This window comes from Xenopus tropicalis, chromosome 9 (assembly GCF_000004195.4).
Source record: "Xenopus tropicalis strain Nigerian chromosome 9, UCB_Xtro_10.0, whole genome shotgun sequence".
Lineage (NCBI taxonomy): Eukaryota > Metazoa > Chordata > Amphibia > Anura > Pipidae > Xenopus > Xenopus tropicalis.
This window is the reverse complement of record NC_030685.2, coordinates 16,235,067-16,252,462: the sequence shown is the minus strand read 5'-3', so window position 1 is coordinate 16,252,462 and position 17,396 is coordinate 16,235,067. Positions and strand designations below refer to the sequence as shown.

Genomic DNA, 17,396 nt, shown 5'->3' with positions numbered 1-17,396 from the left:
CCTGCTGAATTGTGCTTAGTACAGGGGAATCCCTATGCTGCCATAGTTTTATGGTATCTCTCTGTACAGGCTATGGGCAAACTTAGGGGGCTGTTCCTGCTGAATTGTGCTTAGTACAGGGGAATCCCTATACTGCCATAGTTTTATGGTATCTCTCTGTACAGACTATGAGCAAACTTAGGGGGCTGTTCCTGCTGAATTGTGCTTAGTACAGGGGAATCCCTATGTGCCATAGTTTTATGGTATCTCTCTGTACAGGCTATGAGCAAACTTAGGGGGCTGTTCCTGCTGAATTGTGCTTAGTACAGGGGAATCCCTATGCTGCCATAGTTTTATGGTATCTCTCTGTACAGGCTATGGGCAAACTTAGGGGGCTGTTCCTGCTGAATTGTGCTTAGTGCAGGGGAATCCCTATGTGCCATAGTTTTATGGTATCTCTCTGTACAGGCTATGAGCAAACTTAGGGGGCTGTTCCTGCTGAATTGTGCTTAGTACAGGGGAATCCCTATGCTGCCATAGTTTTATGGTATCTCTCTGTACAGGCTATGGGCAAACTTAGGGGGCTGTTCCTGCTGAATTGTGCTTAGTGCAGGGGAATCCCTATGCTGCCATAGTTTTATGGTAACTCTCTGTACAGGCTATGGGCAAACTTAGGGGGCTGTTCCTGCTGAATTGTGCTTAGTACAGGGAAATCCCTATGCTGCCATAGTTTTATGGTATCTCTCTGTACAGGCTATGGGCAAACTTAGGGGGCTGTTCCTGCTGAATTGTGCTTAGTACAGGGGAATACCTATGCTGCCATAGTTTTATGGTATCTCTCTACTGGCTATGAGCAAACTTAGGGGGCTGTTCCTGCTGAATTGTGCTTAGTACAGGGGAATCCCTATGCTGCCATAGTTTTATGGTATCTCTCTACTGGCTATGAGCAAACTTAGGGGGCTGTTCCTGCTGAATTGTGCTTAGTACAGGGGAATCCCTATGCTGCCATAGTTTTATGGTATCTCTCTACTGGCTATGAGCAAACTTAGGGGGCTGTTCCTGCTGAATTGTGCTTAGTACAGGGGAATCCCTATGTGCCATAGTTTTATGGTATCTCTCTGTACAGGCTATGAGCAAACTTAGGGGGCTGTTCCTGCTGAATTGTGCTTAGTACAGGGGAATCCCTATGCTGCCATAGTTTTATGGTATCATCTCTCTGTTCAGGCTCTGAGTGAACTTAGGGGGCTGTTCCTGCTCCACTGGTGGAAAAACAAAGATCCTTCTCAATGTTGTGTCCAGTGAATAATAATAGGCATTATTGTTTATTACAGACAAGGTAGATACAAAAAACAGTAATATAAAACATATTATAGTTGTGGGTTTAGAGTATTATAGTAGTAGGTTCCCGGGTGGGCTCTACAAACTAAGAAATGGTAGTAACCTAAACTTAGAAATGGCTCAATTAATTTAACCTAAATGTCTCAAATGTCAGGCATGCCTATGATTAAGTGTATATTTACACGAAACGCGTCAGGCGTATTGTCTTTAAATGGAGTAATAAAAATCGAGTTTTAAGCAAGCCGCTGTGTCCGGTGCATTTGGAGCCCTTTTGCATATCCCTGGTGGGCTCTAGCCGCTGCTGCTATTAATGACAAACCATATAAAACACTGATATAAAATAGTAAAGAGTGGCTATGGAGCACACAGCAGCTGAGATACTCGGCAATGAGCAAAAACAAAATGAAAGTAAAGAGTTCATTGATGGATATGGGCAAAACCCTCCCCCGGGTCTGCTTCTTCTATAGTTACACCACTGTTTTTGGGGGTGACTGTATTGCTTTACATCCCTTTAGCTGCTGTTGAAGTTAATAAGGATTTTTTTCCGTAACTTTACTGTGCCTTTAAACACCGCTTCTACCTTTAAACAGTGGGACAGCATCATGGTTGGGTTCACAACCTGATGGTTTCACTTTTTTTGAACCAGGGCACAAAAAATCCAGAGAAGAGAGAACAGCCCCTGGGAATTTAGGGACGATTGGAGGCTATGTATTAGATTCGGGAGGCCTTTTTGGTTAGGGTGGTGCACCTGCTTAGTATTTCTTGGCTTGTTGGCCTTGGTGGCACCGTTGGTGGTCTTGTGTTGGACATGCTGTCAGGGGAAAAACAAGAAACGTAGGAACCTGTGGTGGATTGATCCAACTCGGAGTCTTTCCTTAGGCGGCTTTGGGTGGAATGATCCAACTCGGAGTCTTTCCTTAGGCGGCTTTGGGTGGAATGATCCAACTCGGAGTCTTTCCTTAGGCGGCTTTGGGTGGAATGATCCAACTCGGAGTCTTTCCTTAGGCGGCTTTGGGTGGAATGATCCAACTTGGAGTCTTTCCTTAGGTGGCTTTGGGTAGAATCAGTTTGACTTTGGTTTGGTCTTGGATCCTCATTATCTTCTGATGATATAATAATACGGATCTTTTCACTATTATTGCTTTCTGCAGTCGGCAAGGGATAATCATCATGGTGGGGGGCTTCCCATTCAATGAAGCGTTCAGTAGAAGATCTTCTCCCCAGGACGTTTCCTTGAAATTCTTGAAAATCTTTAAACTCACCCACAGAACGGGATCTTCTTATGTTTAGAGATGCCTCATTATTCCCATTCTCAGTTCTATACTCCTTGTCTGCAGTATTGGGTTCATGGATTCCAGTGAGGCAGCTCGGAGCCTTGTGTAGGTTGGGGGTTGATCCAAATCTGTGATGGGTGAAGGTGACCTGCAGTTGCTGGTGGGGGTTGCAGTATGGCTTGAGGAACATAGATGGGACGTATCCGCACTGCTCATTGTAACTAAGGAAGAAGTAAGATATCAGTGGTTGTGGTGACCTCCTCTACGTAATGCGCCACTTGAGACATCTAAGGGAATACTCACCAGACTTGCCACCAACCATTGTCAGATTTCTCTATTACTTCCACTACAACACCTACTCCGAGGGAAAGTTCATCAGAGTTCTGAGCCTGGTAACCCTTCACTGCGTAGTAGGATGTGCCTGGAGGGGTGAAACAAGACCAGAATTCCACAGTAAACAACAGTGGCATATACTAACTTATTGCATAAAGTTACAGTAACCCAAGCAACGAGGGTCAGTGACCCCAACCTTTCTTACTCTTGAGCCACAGTCAAAAGACTTGGAGAGCAACACAAGCACCATAAAAGTTCATGGAGGAGCCAAATAAGGGCTGTGATTGGCTATTAGGGGCCTCTATGCACACTATCAGCTTACAGGGGCTTTATTTGGTAGGAAATCTTGTTTTTATTCAACCAAAACTTGCCCCCAAGTCAGGAATTCAAAAATAACTCCCTGGTTTGGGGGCACTGAGAGCAACATCCAAGGGGTTGGGGAGCAACATGTTGCCCCTGAGCCACTGGTTGGGGATCACTTGGTTAGTGGAACCCCATAAGGGCTGTATTTTTATATAGGCACCTAAGGGCCTGTGCCTGGGGCAGCAATTTGGGTGCCTATATAATTGATTTTCTACTTTTCTTTTTTTTTTTTTTTAAATTAAAAATCCCCCCAGCCGCCAGAGAGTTACTGGGGAAATCCGGCAACGAAGGGGGTACAACTGTGGGCACATTTAGGTCCGGTGCCAGAGGTTCCACCAAACCTATATACAGCCTCGGACCCCAGCAATCAAATACCTAATTCATTGTTTGTTAGCATGTCATGGGGCACATTACAACTTATTGGAAGGAGAACTTCACGTGTAAATTTGACCCCTGTTAATGCCTAAGAATGCTATTTGCTATGCAAAGGTGTGCCTAGTTATCCCTATTTTGTAGCTTGAATGGCTGCCCTTATGGCCGCACAGCAATTGTTACCACTGCAGGGTAAGAGTGCTTATACTTAAAGGCATACAAACGCTTTTGGCTGCCCAGCAGTAAATCTGTACAATACTCACCATCATTTAAGGATTTCCTGTTTGAGTATGTGCAGGCTGCATCCGCAGGTTCTACCAAATACGGCCCAGGAAACCATGCTAAATTTCCATCTTCATTCTCTACCAGCCACCAGCCTGCAAGAATGAAACAGGATGGATTTATACAGGGTATATCATTGTGCCCACTGGAGCATGTAGCGTTGCTTCCAGTAACAAAGGTACACTGTCTGCTAGGTCATAGAGAAGAATACATCTCAACCTTAATCTGATGCTCAAATACTCTTCAACAGGGATAAGCTCAGTGTGGCCGCTGCCCATGCCTCCCTGGTACTAGAAAATGCCAGTTTGCTATATAAATTATACTTGTAATGGTTACCTGAGTAGAATATGGATAGATTTTGGACAGGACTGACTCTTTCTTCAGGAATAAGGTAGGGTTACCAGATTTCCAAAATGAAATTGGGGTCACGTTTTAATGCCATGCCCACTTTTTGGTCACTCCCCCATTTTAGTTTACCTGCTCAACATCACAGCCTCATACCCTAGAAAAGCTCCAGAATAATTTCATACACTTTCTTTCTTCTTTTAGCAGCACAAAGGCTGGCACGGGAAGTTTGGAGGACATGGGAGGACCTGGAAAAGCATTGATTGGCTACAAGGACAGCCGGGGACAGCATTCATAGGTGAGGACACTTGATGGAGTCAGTTTTCCATGGGAACAAGGAATTCCAAACGGGGTCAGTCCCCCAGCATGGAACACTGATGGGTACCTTAGATTAAGGGTGATGAATCCCACACTTCCCAATGACAAGGTATTTTTTGGCGGTTTGTCACCTGTGAGGGTGAGTGATGTGCCACAGGTGACAAGTTGTATCCCCTTGAACCATTTGTATTCCAAGAAGCCCACCTAGTCACTTTGTGATTCCTTATTACCCCCGCCTATTGGATACACCCATACTCTCCAGTCCATTCAGTGAGTCACAGCTACCTGTAGGATCCTTGATGAGCACATCAACTAATTCATCTTTGTTGACTTTGAAGGGCCTGTTCTTGGTGTCTTTGGTTTCAAAGGTTTCAATGCAGATGTACTTCTGGGTAATCACTGGCTCTGATACTGGTGCTGAGGACTTCATTTGGTGGTTGACTTTTTTTTGGTCTTTGTCTGAAGGCATTATCACCAAGCTGCAAGCACACAGAGAGGTTCATCATTATGGAAGCCCTGACTCTCTGAACCTTCAGACTCGCACTGACTTTATATTTGGTCCCTAATGGGAAAACGCAAGGAACATTCACCATGTGGCGCAGGCATTATAAATAATATCTGCAAAGCCATTTGTTATGCAACAGTTAATTTAACCATTTATTCCATTTTATAAAAACACCTTCTTGGCTTTGCCTGTATTGAAAACTGATCCCTATCCCAATCTGTAGCTTTGCATGTACTGGCCAGTTCCCTAGAGCAAGCCCTGAGGAGCTCTAACAAAAGTGAGTCTTATTTGTACAGTAGATCTGATCTTAACCCACCATTGCTGTACTTTGTAATCCATTGGAGGAGCATCAGCTTCAAGGGTTTAAATTGTTAAGTGGCCATACCCCAAGCTGATGCTCTGATTCCCAACCTTAAAAAAGCCAATAAATCTCCAGCTTTTGCTACACCACCCTGACATTGAGCCAAGGTTTAATTTCTCTTGTACTAGACACAGCTTCCATTGATCTCAGAAAACTCCTTACCCTAAAGATAAATTCCCAACCTATGGGACACATTTCAGCGACGAAGACACACGGAGCTACTTAGTGTAGTAATGTGTTTGGGGACTATGCATACATACCTGCAAGGGTATGATATTAATATCATTTAATTGTATGAATGTACATAATGCACAAGCTATCTGTATAGATTTAAACAGTGAGTCGGTCAGATGTTAATTAAGGTGCTTAAGTTGGAAAAAGCTTTGACGTGCCTTTGTGGTGGTTACCTTGGTATTAATAAAGGTCCCCATACACAGGCCAATTCTAGCTGCCGATATCAGTCCCTTAGACCAATTTGGCAGCTTATCGGCCCGTGTATGGGCACTAACGACGGACCTGCCCAACCAATATGTGGCCTGAAATTGCCCAGATATCGATCAGGCAGGTTAAAAGATTTAGTCGGATCGGGGACCGCATCGGCTCGTTGATGCGGTCCCCAAACCGACTGCGCCTATTACCGTTGTTCTCATTTGATCGTTTGGCCCCAGGGCCAAACGACCAAATTAGCCTGAATTCACCTGATATCCCCCACCCGTAGGTGGGGATATCGGGAGAAGATCCGCTCGCTTGGCGAAGTCACCAAGGATCTTAACGTGTATGGCCACCTTTACAGAGAGTTGTGGGAAATGGCTTATGGGTAAGGATTGTGCAGAATTGTGGACAGGACAAGGGATGTGTTAAGGGAAATACTTAGAGCTGTGAACTTTAATAGAATTCTAAACCCATACACACCACTTACATGTTCAAATTTATCTAGAGACAATGTCATTTTATGTAGAATATTTTTCTCTAAGTTATATCTTCCAGGAAAAGATAGTCAAGCAGAAGGATAAATGTATCTGAATTTTTGGTCATGTTTAATGTTTTTTTTTTCATCTCACACTTAAGCAGGGAATGAACTTGAAACTTTTTTAATGACAGTAGAACATTGATGGAAGAGACCTAAAGGTTTCAAGAGGGGGTGTGAAGGGCCTGACATAGAAGTAGAGGTGTTGGATGCTGACACCACAGAAGTGTTTTGACTGGATGAAGTGGTGCAATGGGCTGGATACTGTTTGATGTCAAAATACATTCTTCAGGCTTCTTCTATAGCTAATGTTCTCCCACAAATATACGTAATAGGTCAATGGGATTTAAAAAAAATATATGAACTGTTCTGATGTTTAGTGTCTAAATCAGTGAAGACACATGGAGCTACTAGTAGAAGCCACTTTTTCATGGCTACTAAACGCCAGAAAATCCCCTGCCATAGACAATACTGAGAATTGCCTCTGCTAAAACACACGTAGAGACAGTTATCAGTAAATTGTCCATTTCTGTAGCCGTGACAAGTAGCTGCTACTAGTAGCTCCGTGTGTCTTCAACCTTAAGTGAGAAGATCCAATGAAGAGGACTCATTAACGTACAAACATTTACAAAGCTTCAGGAAACACATGAACGTCTACTTTTAATTAAGTAACACCCACATTAATATCATTCAGTGTTTATCTTTCTGTGTACATATTTGCTTTTAATATTAAAAAAAAAAACTCCAGAGAGTGGCCCAGAGAAAGTGCAAATATATTGGTTTCGATATGCATATCTGTGCAGGGACTCTAAACAAGGCCTCATATCTAGCATAAAGTCTATAGTGGGTGTTGGAAGCTAAATGTACAGACATGGGTGGATTTATAAAGAACACATAAAATCAGAATATTGATGGTTTGGCTCCATATTTGCAGGGATATATGTATCCAGTAATATTCTGACTAAATCAGGTATGGGGGATTTTGTGTCCAAAGCTCAGATAGACGCATAGACACACACACATAGACAGATAGACACATAGTCACATCCACAAAAAGTTTTTAGATGGAAGGTCAGGGAGAAGCCCTCTGAAGGCTGTTCCCTATAGAATAGATCCTGTGGGCACATTAAAAAGAACTCTGTATTATTTGCTGTCTCTGGGCTGGACAATCTCAATAAAATTGCTTCATCTCTGGAAAAGAACCGTAGTTGTTTCCTTTTACCTGGCTGTGGGAAATATTGTAATCTTTAGTATATTTGTAATAATATACTACCTATATATATATATATATATACACTATACAACATTTTGGTGCCCTGACCCAGATTATGAGAGAAGTCTACACAACACTTAGTAGCAGCTACTTGTCACAGCTACTAAACGCCAGAAGATACTCTGCCATAGACAATACTGAGAATTGCCTCTGCTATAACACACATAGATACAATTAACAGTAAATGATCAGCATTGTCTATTTTAGTAGCCACGACCAGTAGCTGCTACTAGTAGCTCCGTGTGTCTTCACCCTAAAGTTGCAAGCTCAGCCAATCACAAATATATAGAAGATGTGTGAGGTGTAGTGGCCAAATAAATCCAACCAGCGCTCTCGTGTGATGCAATGGGAAAGAGTGCGGGTGTAGAACAAACAGACAATTTAAGTAAAGTTCTTAGGAACCGGTATGTGGGCTATTTATAAATGGTGCACTGAAGCCTCCAGTATGCTGGATAAGGGCAATCAGCAGTGCGTATCTTCCTTCTACAGAATAAGGCAATAAACCAACCCACATACCGTAGTCTCACAAGGATCAAGTATAACTGTTATTTTACTGTCATACCAAACAGGATAGTTAATCAAACAACCACACCTCAAAGAAGCCCCATGAGAATTGCACTCAAATATTCTCAGGCTGCATTGACTGATTAGAATCTAGTTTGCGTTTTTGTATGCATGGAGCCATACTGCTACTATATTAGCAATAGATAGATAGATAGAATGATATATAGACATACAAACAGAAAGACAGACAGATAGATAGTCAGAGATAGACAGATAGACAGTCAGATAGATAGATGATAGATAGATAGATAGATAGATAGATAGATAGATAGATAGATAGATAGATAGAATGATATATAGACATACAAACAGAAAGACAGACAGATAGATAGATAGTCAGAGATAGACAGATAGACAGTCAGATAGATAGATAGATAGATAGATAGATAGATAGATGATAGATAGATAAGTAGATAGATAGATAGAATGATATATAGACATACAAACAGAAAGACAGACAGATAGATAGTCAGAGATAGACAGTCAGATAGATAGATAGATAGATAGATAGATAGATAGATAGATGATAGATGGATAGATAGGTAGATAGATAGATAGATAGATAGATAGATGATAGATGGATAGATAGGTAGATAGATAGATAGACAAACAGAAAGACAGACAGATAGATAGTCAGAGATAGACAGATAGTCAGATAGATAGATAGATAGATAGATAGATGATATATAGATAGATAGATAGATAGATAGATAGATGATATATAGATAGATAGATAGATGGATAGATAGACAAACAGAAAGACAGACAGATAGATAGTCAGAGAGAGACAGTCAGATAGATAGACAGACAGGCCCTGACAAACAGACAGATAGATAGACAGACAGATAGATACATAGATAGAATGATATATATTATGATTATTATTAACATTTATTTATAAAGCGCCAACATATTCCACAGCGCTGTACAATAAGTAGACATATAAACAGAAAGACAGCCAGATAGATAGTCAGAGAGAGAGACAGCCAGATAGATAGACAGACAGGCCCTGACAGACAGACAGATAGATAGATAGATAGATAGATAGATAGACAGACAGGCCCTGACAGACAGATAGATAGATAGATAGATAGATAGATAGATAGATAGATAGATAGATAGATAGATACTGTATATAGATACATAGAATGATATACTGTATAGACATACAAACAAAAAGACAGACAGACAGACAGACATAGATAGACAGAAAGATGATAGATAGATAGATAGATAGATAGATAGATAGATAGATAGATGATAGGTAGATAGATAGATAGATAGATAGATAGATAGATTATAGATAGACAGACAGATAGATAGATAGATAGATAGATAGATAGATAGATAGATGATAGGTAGATAGATAGATGATAGGTAGATAGATAGATAGATAGATAGATAGATAGATAGATAGATAGATAGATGATAGGTAGATAGATAGATGATAGGTAGAAACCTGTTTTCAGTGAAGGTGGGAGCAAGGTCCTGGTTGTTCGGAGAGAAGAACTGAATGACATCTTCACACTGAGAGATTTTGGAGTCAGTCTGCAGCAACTCCTGGGAGTAAAGCTCGGCCAGGTGCAGCCTCTCAATGAAGCGGTTGGAGAAGCGGGTGCTCCTGTAAATCAAGGGAATGTCTATAAAAGAAAGAGGGCAGCTGAGTGTTCTCCACAAGCACCTTCCTTCCATCCCTCCCTGCTGTAAAATTTCAGATGGAGCTGCAGATGCAGTTTAGGTACACAAAGCTAGTAGTAGCAGCTACTTGTCGTGGCTACTAAAACAGACAATGCTGATCATTTACTGATAACTGTCCCTACGTGTGTTCTAGCAGAGGCAATTCTCAGTATTGTCTATGGCAGGGGATTTTCTGGAGTTTAGTAGCCGTGACAAATAGCTGCGACTAAGTAGCTCTGTGTGTCTTCAGCATAAAACTATAGAGGACATATTGAAAACTTCAACTTTTTACCCACGCCTGGGGCTCCTCTTCTGTACAAAACACACTGTCCCAGAGTATTTTCCTCTGAATAGAAATAACCACACAAACACTGCCTTCTTACTAAACATGAGTGCAGAAGCATGACATAATAAAAAGGCCTTCTAATAATAGGGTGTAGTTCCCCTTTAATTTGCACACTCAATAATTATTTTAATCCTCTTTCCAGTTTAATGAGCACCAAGTTCCATTAGGGCATTATCTTTCAAGAGCCATTAGGCTGCCCTCAGGAAAAGATGTCATTGACTTTACTAAACATGCTGTTTAGTAATCTACAATCAGCTGTAATTACTGGTAGAGAGTGTAAAATGGTGCCCTGCAACCCATTAAGATCGTTACCTTCTGTACTGACATTGTTCCAATCTTACCCCTTACCTCATTTAATTAACTTCAATGATTTCATTCAGAATAATAATAAATCACCACTAGAAATTACATTGTATGAATACACAGAGCCACCTTTAGGAAAACTGTATAGTAGCAGTGGGGGGATAATAGCCTCTGGGAAAGGGACTGGGGCTGTGGGATAGCAGGTATAGTAGGGAGAGATGGTGCCTATAGTAGCAGTGGGGGGATAATAGCCTCTGGGAAAGGGACTGGGGCTGTGGGATAGCAGGTATAGTAGGGAGAGATGGTGCCTATAGTAGCAGTGGGGGGATAATAGCCTCTGGGAAGGGACTGGGGCTGTGGGATAGCAGGTATAGTAGGGAGAGATGGTGCCTATAGTAGCAGTGGGGGGATAATAGCCTCTGGAAATGGACTGGGGCTGTGGGATAGCAGGTATAGTAGGGAGAGATGGTGCCTATAGTAGCAGTGGGAGGATAATAGCCTCTGGGAAAGGGACTGTGGCTGTGGCATAGCAGGTATAGTAGGGAGAGATGGTGCCTATAGTAGCAGTGGGGGGATAATAGCCTCTGGGAAGGGACTGGGGCTGTGGGATAGCAGGTATAGTAGGGAGAGATGGTGCCTATAGTAGCAGTGGGGGGATAATAGCCTCTGGGAAGGGACTGGGGCTGTGGGATAGCAGGTATAGTAGGGAGAGATGGTGCCTATAGTAGCAGTGGGATAATAGCCTCTGGGAAGGGACTGGGGCTGTGGGATAGCAGGTATAGTAGGGAGAGATTGTGCCTATAGTAGCAGTGGGATAATAGCCTCTGGGAAGGGACTGGGGCTGTGGGATAGCAGGTATAGTAGGGAGAGATGGTGCCTATAGTAGCAGTGGGATAATAGCCTATGGGAAGGGACTGGGGCTGTGGAATAGCAGGTATAGTAGGGAGAGATGGTGCCTATAGTAGCAGTGGGGGGATAATAGCCTCTGGGAAGGGACTGGGGCTGTGGGATAGCAGGTATAGTAGGGAGAGATGGTGCCTATAGTAGCAGTGGGGGGATAATAGCCTCTGGGAAGGGACTGGGGCTGTGGGATAGCAGGTATAGTAGGGAGAGATGGTGCCTATAGTAGCAGTGGGGGGATAATAGCCTCTGGGAAGGGACTGGGGCTGTGGGATAGCAGGTATAGTAGGGAGAGATTGTGCCTATAGTAGCAGTGGGGGGGGATAATAGCCTCTGGGAAGGGACTGGGGCTGTGGGATAGCAGGTATAGTAGGGAGAGATTGTGCCTATAGTAGCAGTGGGGGGATAATAGCCTCTGGGAAGGGACTGGGGCTGTGGGATAGCAGGTATAGTAGGGAGAGATGGTGCCTATAGTAGCAGTGGGGGGATAATAGCCTCTGGGAAGGGACTGGGGCTGTGGGATAGCAGGTATAGTAGGGAGAGATGGTGCCTATAGTAGCAGTGGGGGGATAATAGCCTCTGGGAAGGGACTGGGGCTGTGGGATAGCAGGTATAGTAGGGAGAGATGGTGCCTATAGTAGCAGTGGGATAATAGCCTCTGGGAAGGGACTGGGGCTGTGGGATAGCAGGTATAGTAGGGAGAGATGGTGTCTATAGTAGCAGTGGGGGGATAATAGCCTCTGGGAAGGGACTGGGGCTGTGGGATAGCAGGTATAGTAGGGGGAGATGGTGCCTATAGTAGCACTGGGGGGATAATAGCCTCTGGGAAGGGACTGGGGCTGTGGGATAGCAGGTATAGTAGGGAGAGATGGTGCCTATAGTAGCAGTGGGGGGATAATAGCCTCTGGGAAGGGACTGGGGCTGTGGGATAGCAGGTATAGTAGGGAGAGATGGTGCCTATAGTAGCAGTGGGGGGATAATAGCCTCTGGGAAGGGACTGGGGCTGTGGGATAGCAGGTATAGTAGGGAGAGATGGTGCCTATAGTAGCAGTGGGGGGATAATAGCCTCTGGGAAGGGACTGGGGCTGTGGGATAGCAGGTATAGTAGGGAGAGATGGTGTCTATAGTAGCAGTGGGGGGATAATAGCCTCTGGGAAGGGACTGGGGCTGTGGGATAGCAGGTATAGTAGGGAGAGATGGTGCCTATAGTAGCAGTGGGATAATAGCCTCTGGGAAGGGACTATGGCTGTGGGATAGCAGGTATAGTAGGGAGAGATGGTGTCTATAGTAGCAGTGGGGGGATAATAGCCTCTGGGAAGGGACTGGGGCTGTGGGATAGCAGGTATAGTAGGGGGAGATGGTGCCTATAGTAGCACTGGGGGGATAATAGCCTCTGGGAAGGGACTGGGGCTGTGGGATAGCAGGTATAGTAGGGAGAGATGGTGCCTATAGTAGCAGTGGGGGGATAATAGCCTCTGGGAAGGGACTGGGGCTGTGGGATAGCAGGTATAGTAGGGAGAGATGGTGCCTATAGTAGCAGTGGGATAATAGCCTCTGGGAAGGGACTGGGGCTGTGGGATAGCAGGTATAGTAGGGAGAGATGGTGCCTATAGTAGCAGTGGGATAATAGCCTCTGGGAAGGGACTATGGCTGTGGGATAGCAGGTATAGTAGGGAGAGATGGTGTCTATAGTAGCAGTGGGGGGATAATAGCCTCTGGGAAGGGACTGGGGCTGTGGGATAGCAGGTATAGTAGGGGGAGATGGTGCCTATAGTAGCACTGGGGGGATAATAGCCTCTGGGAAGGGACTGGGGCTGTGGGATAGCAGGTATAGTAGGGAGAGATGGTGCCTATAGTAGCAGTGGGATAATAGCCTCTGGGAAGGGACTGGGGCTGTGGGATAGCAGGTATAGTAGGGAGAGATGGTGCCTATAGTAGCAGTGGGATAATAGCCTCTGGGAAGGGACTATGGCTGTGGGATAGCAGGTATAGTAGGGAGAGATGGTGCCTATAGTAGCAGTGGGGGGATAATAGCCTCTGGGAAAGGGACTGTGGCTGTGGCATAGCAGGTATAGTAGGGAGAGATGGTGCCTATAGTAGCAGTGGGGGGATAATAGCCTCTGGGAAGGGACTGGGGCTGTGGGATAGCAGGTATAGTAGGGAGAGATGGTGCCTATAGTAGCAGTGGGGGATAATAGCCTCTGGGAAGGGACTGGGGCTGTGGGATAGCAGGTATAGTAGGGAGAGATGGTGCCTATAGTAGCAGTGGGGGGATAATAGCCTCTGGGAAGGGACTGGGGCTGTGTGATAGCAGGTATAGTAGGGAGAGATGGTGCCTATAGTAGCAGTGGGGGGATAATAGCCTCTGGGAATGGACTGGGGCTGTGGGATAGCAGGTATAGTAGGGAGAGATGGTGCCTATAGTAGCAGTGGGGGGATAATAGCCTCTGGGAAAGGGACTGTGGCTGTGGCATAGCAGGTATAGTAGGGAGAGATGGTGCCTATAGTAGCAGTGGGGGGATAATAGCCTCTGGGAAGGGACTGGGGCTGTGGGATAGCAGGTATAGTAGGGAGAGATGGTGCCTATAGTAGCAGTGGGGGGATAATAGCCTCTGGGAAGGGACTGGGGCTGTGGGATAGCAGGTATAGTAGGGAGAGATGGTGCCTATAGTAGCAGTGGGGGGATAATAGCCTCTGGGAAGGGACTGGGGCTGTGGGATAGCAGGTATAGTAGGGAGAGATGGTGCCTATAGTAGCAGTGGGGGGGGATAATAGCCTCTGGGAAGGGACTGGGGCTGTGGGATAGTAGGTATAGTAGGGAGAGATGGTACCTATAGTAGCAGTGGGAGGATAATAGCCTCTGGGAAGGGACTGGGGCTGTGGGATAGCAGGTATAGTAGGGAGAGATGGTGCCTATAGTAGCAGTGGGGGGATAATAGCCTCTGGGAAGGGACTGGGGCTGTGGGATAGCAGGTATAGTAGGGAGAGATGGTGCCTATAGTAGCAGTGGGATAATAGCCTCTGGGAAGGGACTGGAGCTGTGGGAGAGCAGGTATAGTAGGGGGAGATGGTGCCTATAGTAGCATTGGGGGGATAATAGCCTCTGGGAAGGGACTGGGGCTGTGGGATAGCAGGTATAGTAGGGAGAGATGGTGCCTATAGTAGCAGTGGGATAATAGCCTCTGGGAAGGGACTGGGGCTGTGGGATAGCAGGTATAGTAGGGAGAGATGGTGCCTATAGTAGCAGTGGGGGGATAATAGCCTCTGGGAAGGGACTGGGGCTGTGGGATAGCAGGTATAGTAGGGGAGATGGTGCCTATAGTAGCACTGGGGGGATAATAGCCTCTGGGAAGGGACTGGGGCTGTGGGATAGCAGGTATAGTAGGGAGAGATGGTGCTTATAGTAGCAGTGGGGATAATAGCTTCTGGGAAGGGACTGGGGCTGTGGGATAGCAGGTATAGTAGGGAGAGATGGTGCCTATAGTAGCAGTGGGGGGATAATAGCCTCTGGGAAGGGACTGTGGCTGTGGAATAGCAGGTATAGTAGGGAGAGATGGTGCCTATAGTAGCAGTGGGATAATAGCCTCTGGGAAGGGACTGGGGCTGTGGGATAGCAGGTATAGTAGGGAGAGATGGTGCCTATAGTAGCAGTGGGGGAATAATAGCCTCTGGGAAGGGACTGGGGCTGTGGGATAGCAGGTATAGTAGGGAGAGATGGTGCCTATAGTAGCAGTAGGGGGATAATAGCCTCTGGGAAGGGACTGTGGCTGTGGGATAGCAGGTATAGTAGGGAGAGATGGTGCCTATAGTAGCAGTGGGGGGATAATAGCCTCTGGGAAGGGACTGGGGCTGTGGGATAGCAGGTATAGTAGGGAGAGATGGTGCCTATAGTAGCAGTGGGGGGATAATAGCCTCTGGGAAGGGACTGGGGCTGTGGGATAGCAGGTATAGTAGGGAGAGATGGTGCCTATAGTAGCAGTGGGATAATAGCCTCTGGGAAGGGACTGGGGCTGTGGGATAGCAGGTATAGTAGGGAGAGATGGTGCCTATAGTAGCAGTGGGGGGATAATAGCCTCTGGGAAGGGACTGGGGCTGTGGGATAGCAGGTATAGTAGGGAGAGATGGTGCCTATTGTAGCAGTGGGGGGATAATAGCCTCTGGGAAGGGACTGGGGCTGTGGGATAGCAGGTATAGTAGGGAGAGATGGTGCCTATAGTAGCAGTGGGGGGATAATAGCCTCTGGGAAGGGACTGTGGCACTGGGATAGCAGGTATAGTAGGGAGAGATGGTGCCTATAGTAGCAGTGGGATAATAGCCTCTGGGAAGGGACTGGGGCTGTGGGATAGCAGGTATAGTAGGGAGAGATGGTGTCTATAGTAGCAGTGGGGGGATAATAGCCTCTGGGAAGGGACTGGGGCTGTGGGATAGCCGGTATAGTAGGGAGAGATGGTGCCTATAGTAGCAGTGGGATAATAGCCTCTGGGAAGGGACTGGGGCTGTGGGATAGCAGGTATAGTAGGGAGAGATGGTGCCTATAGTAGCAGTGGGGGGATAATAGCCTCTGGGAAGGGACTGGGGCTGTGGGATAGCAGGTATAGTAGGGAGAGATGGTGCCTATAGTAGCAGTGGGGAGATAATAGACTCTGGGAAGGGACTGGGGCTGTGGGATAGCAGGTATAGTAGGGAGAGATGGTGCCTATAGTAGCAGTGGGGGGATAATAGCCTCTAGGAAGGGACTGGGGCTGTGGGATAGCAGGTATAGTAGGGAGAGATGGTGCCTATAGTAGCAGTGGGGGGATAATAGCCTCTGGGAAGGGACTGGGGCTGTGGGATAGCAGGTATAGTAGGGAGAGATGGTGCCTATAGTAGCAGTGGGATAGTAGCCTCTGGGAAGGGACTGGGGCTGTGGGATAGCAGGTATAGTAGGGAGAGATGGTGCCTATAGTAGCAGTGGGGGGATAATAGCCTCTGGGAAGGGACTGGGGCTGTGGGATAGCAGGTATAGGAGTGTAAATCCTTCTTTATATAAATAAGAATTTTTGCGTTGGACTTTATCACCACGTTTGACTTTTGTATGTACTTACCTTTAAGTATGGGAATGATCCTCTCTGATTTATTTAAAAGCCCAGATTCCAAGGGAAACTTCCTTTTAAGTTGCTTCTGGATAAATAGAAGAGAAAAAATGGGATTTAGTTGGAGGAGTTGCTCATCATTGGGTATTTTTCTTCACTTAGAAAATAGTGGTTATAGGGGGATGTGCTGAACTCCCCAGTGTGAATCTAATTGCTATAGGGTGAATGGCGAAGGAATGGCAACCAGCTCTGTGCAGTTTAATCTCCAAATGGCATCAATGTAGGGGTTAAAGGGCAAGTATATATTAAAGGCATTAGTGTTACTTACAGCCAGATCCTTGAATTCCTCGTAGGTTCTGTATATGAGAATGTTATTGCGGTCTGACCAGAGGATAGAGAGCATGTAGGTCTGCGGGACGCAAGCAAATAATGTATTAGCTGTAGTTACCTTTCCCCTTTATTTGCAATAAACATATTCCATTAGTAACCCCCCTTGATTACCTTTATTTTCCCATTTTGCACCATCCCAACGCCAGTCGCTTCCACCGGGTATCGGCTGAAATTCATCTTCCTTCTCTAAGCTGAGAGGCAGGAATGCAGGTGGGATGTTACCTGTACAACACAACAATCCATATCATGGGGCGGGGCCGGAAGGAGGCAGCCAATGAGAGACTGGCTACCAAAGCCCACACCCCCTTTTCTCTCCTTTGTGTTGGTTTTACAGGTTTTGACAAAGGAATCTATTCCTGTGACTCATTTATTTGTATTTCCGTGAAAATAAAAAATGATGAAAATATAAATTATATAAATATGTCAAACTAAAG

The 17,396-nt window shown here is 45.5% G+C and overlaps 1 protein-coding gene across 1 annotated transcript; it reads right to left on the bottom strand.

The window, feature by feature from the left end:
• Positions 1-1,523: 1,523 nt before the first annotated feature.
• On the bottom strand, positions 1,524-17,180 carry LOC101733866 (NADPH oxidase organizer 1-like). Its single transcript, XM_031893588.1, has 8 exons — positions 17,074-17,180; positions 16,901-16,981; positions 16,585-16,660; positions 9,734-9,914; positions 4,890-5,083; positions 3,923-4,036; positions 2,895-3,012; positions 1,524-2,812 (listed from the first exon to the last, which is right to left on the bottom strand). The coding sequence occupies exons 1-8, from the start codon at positions 17,137-17,139 to the stop codon at positions 2,029-2,031; spliced, it is 1,614 nt and encodes a 537-aa protein (XP_031749448.1). The 5' UTR covers positions 17,140-17,180; the 3' UTR covers positions 1,524-2,028.
• Positions 17,181-17,396: the final 216 nt, after the last annotated feature.

What these genes read in the sequence shown, in the direction of transcription:
- LOC101733866 (XM_031893588.1), bottom strand. Translation starts at nt 17,139, where the DNA reads ATGAATTTCAGCCGATACCCGGTGGAAGCGACTGGCGTTGGGATGGTG. An exon ending in AGGAATTCAAGGATCTGGCT is followed by an intron (nt 16,661 to 16,900) that starts GTAAGTAACACT and finishes CTATTTATCCAG; the next exon opens with AAGCAACTTAAAAGGAAGTT. An exon ending in GATCATTCCCATACTTAAAG is followed by an intron (nt 9,915 to 16,584) that starts GTAAGTACATAC and finishes TTTCTTTTATAG; the next exon opens with ACATTCCCTTGATTTACAGG.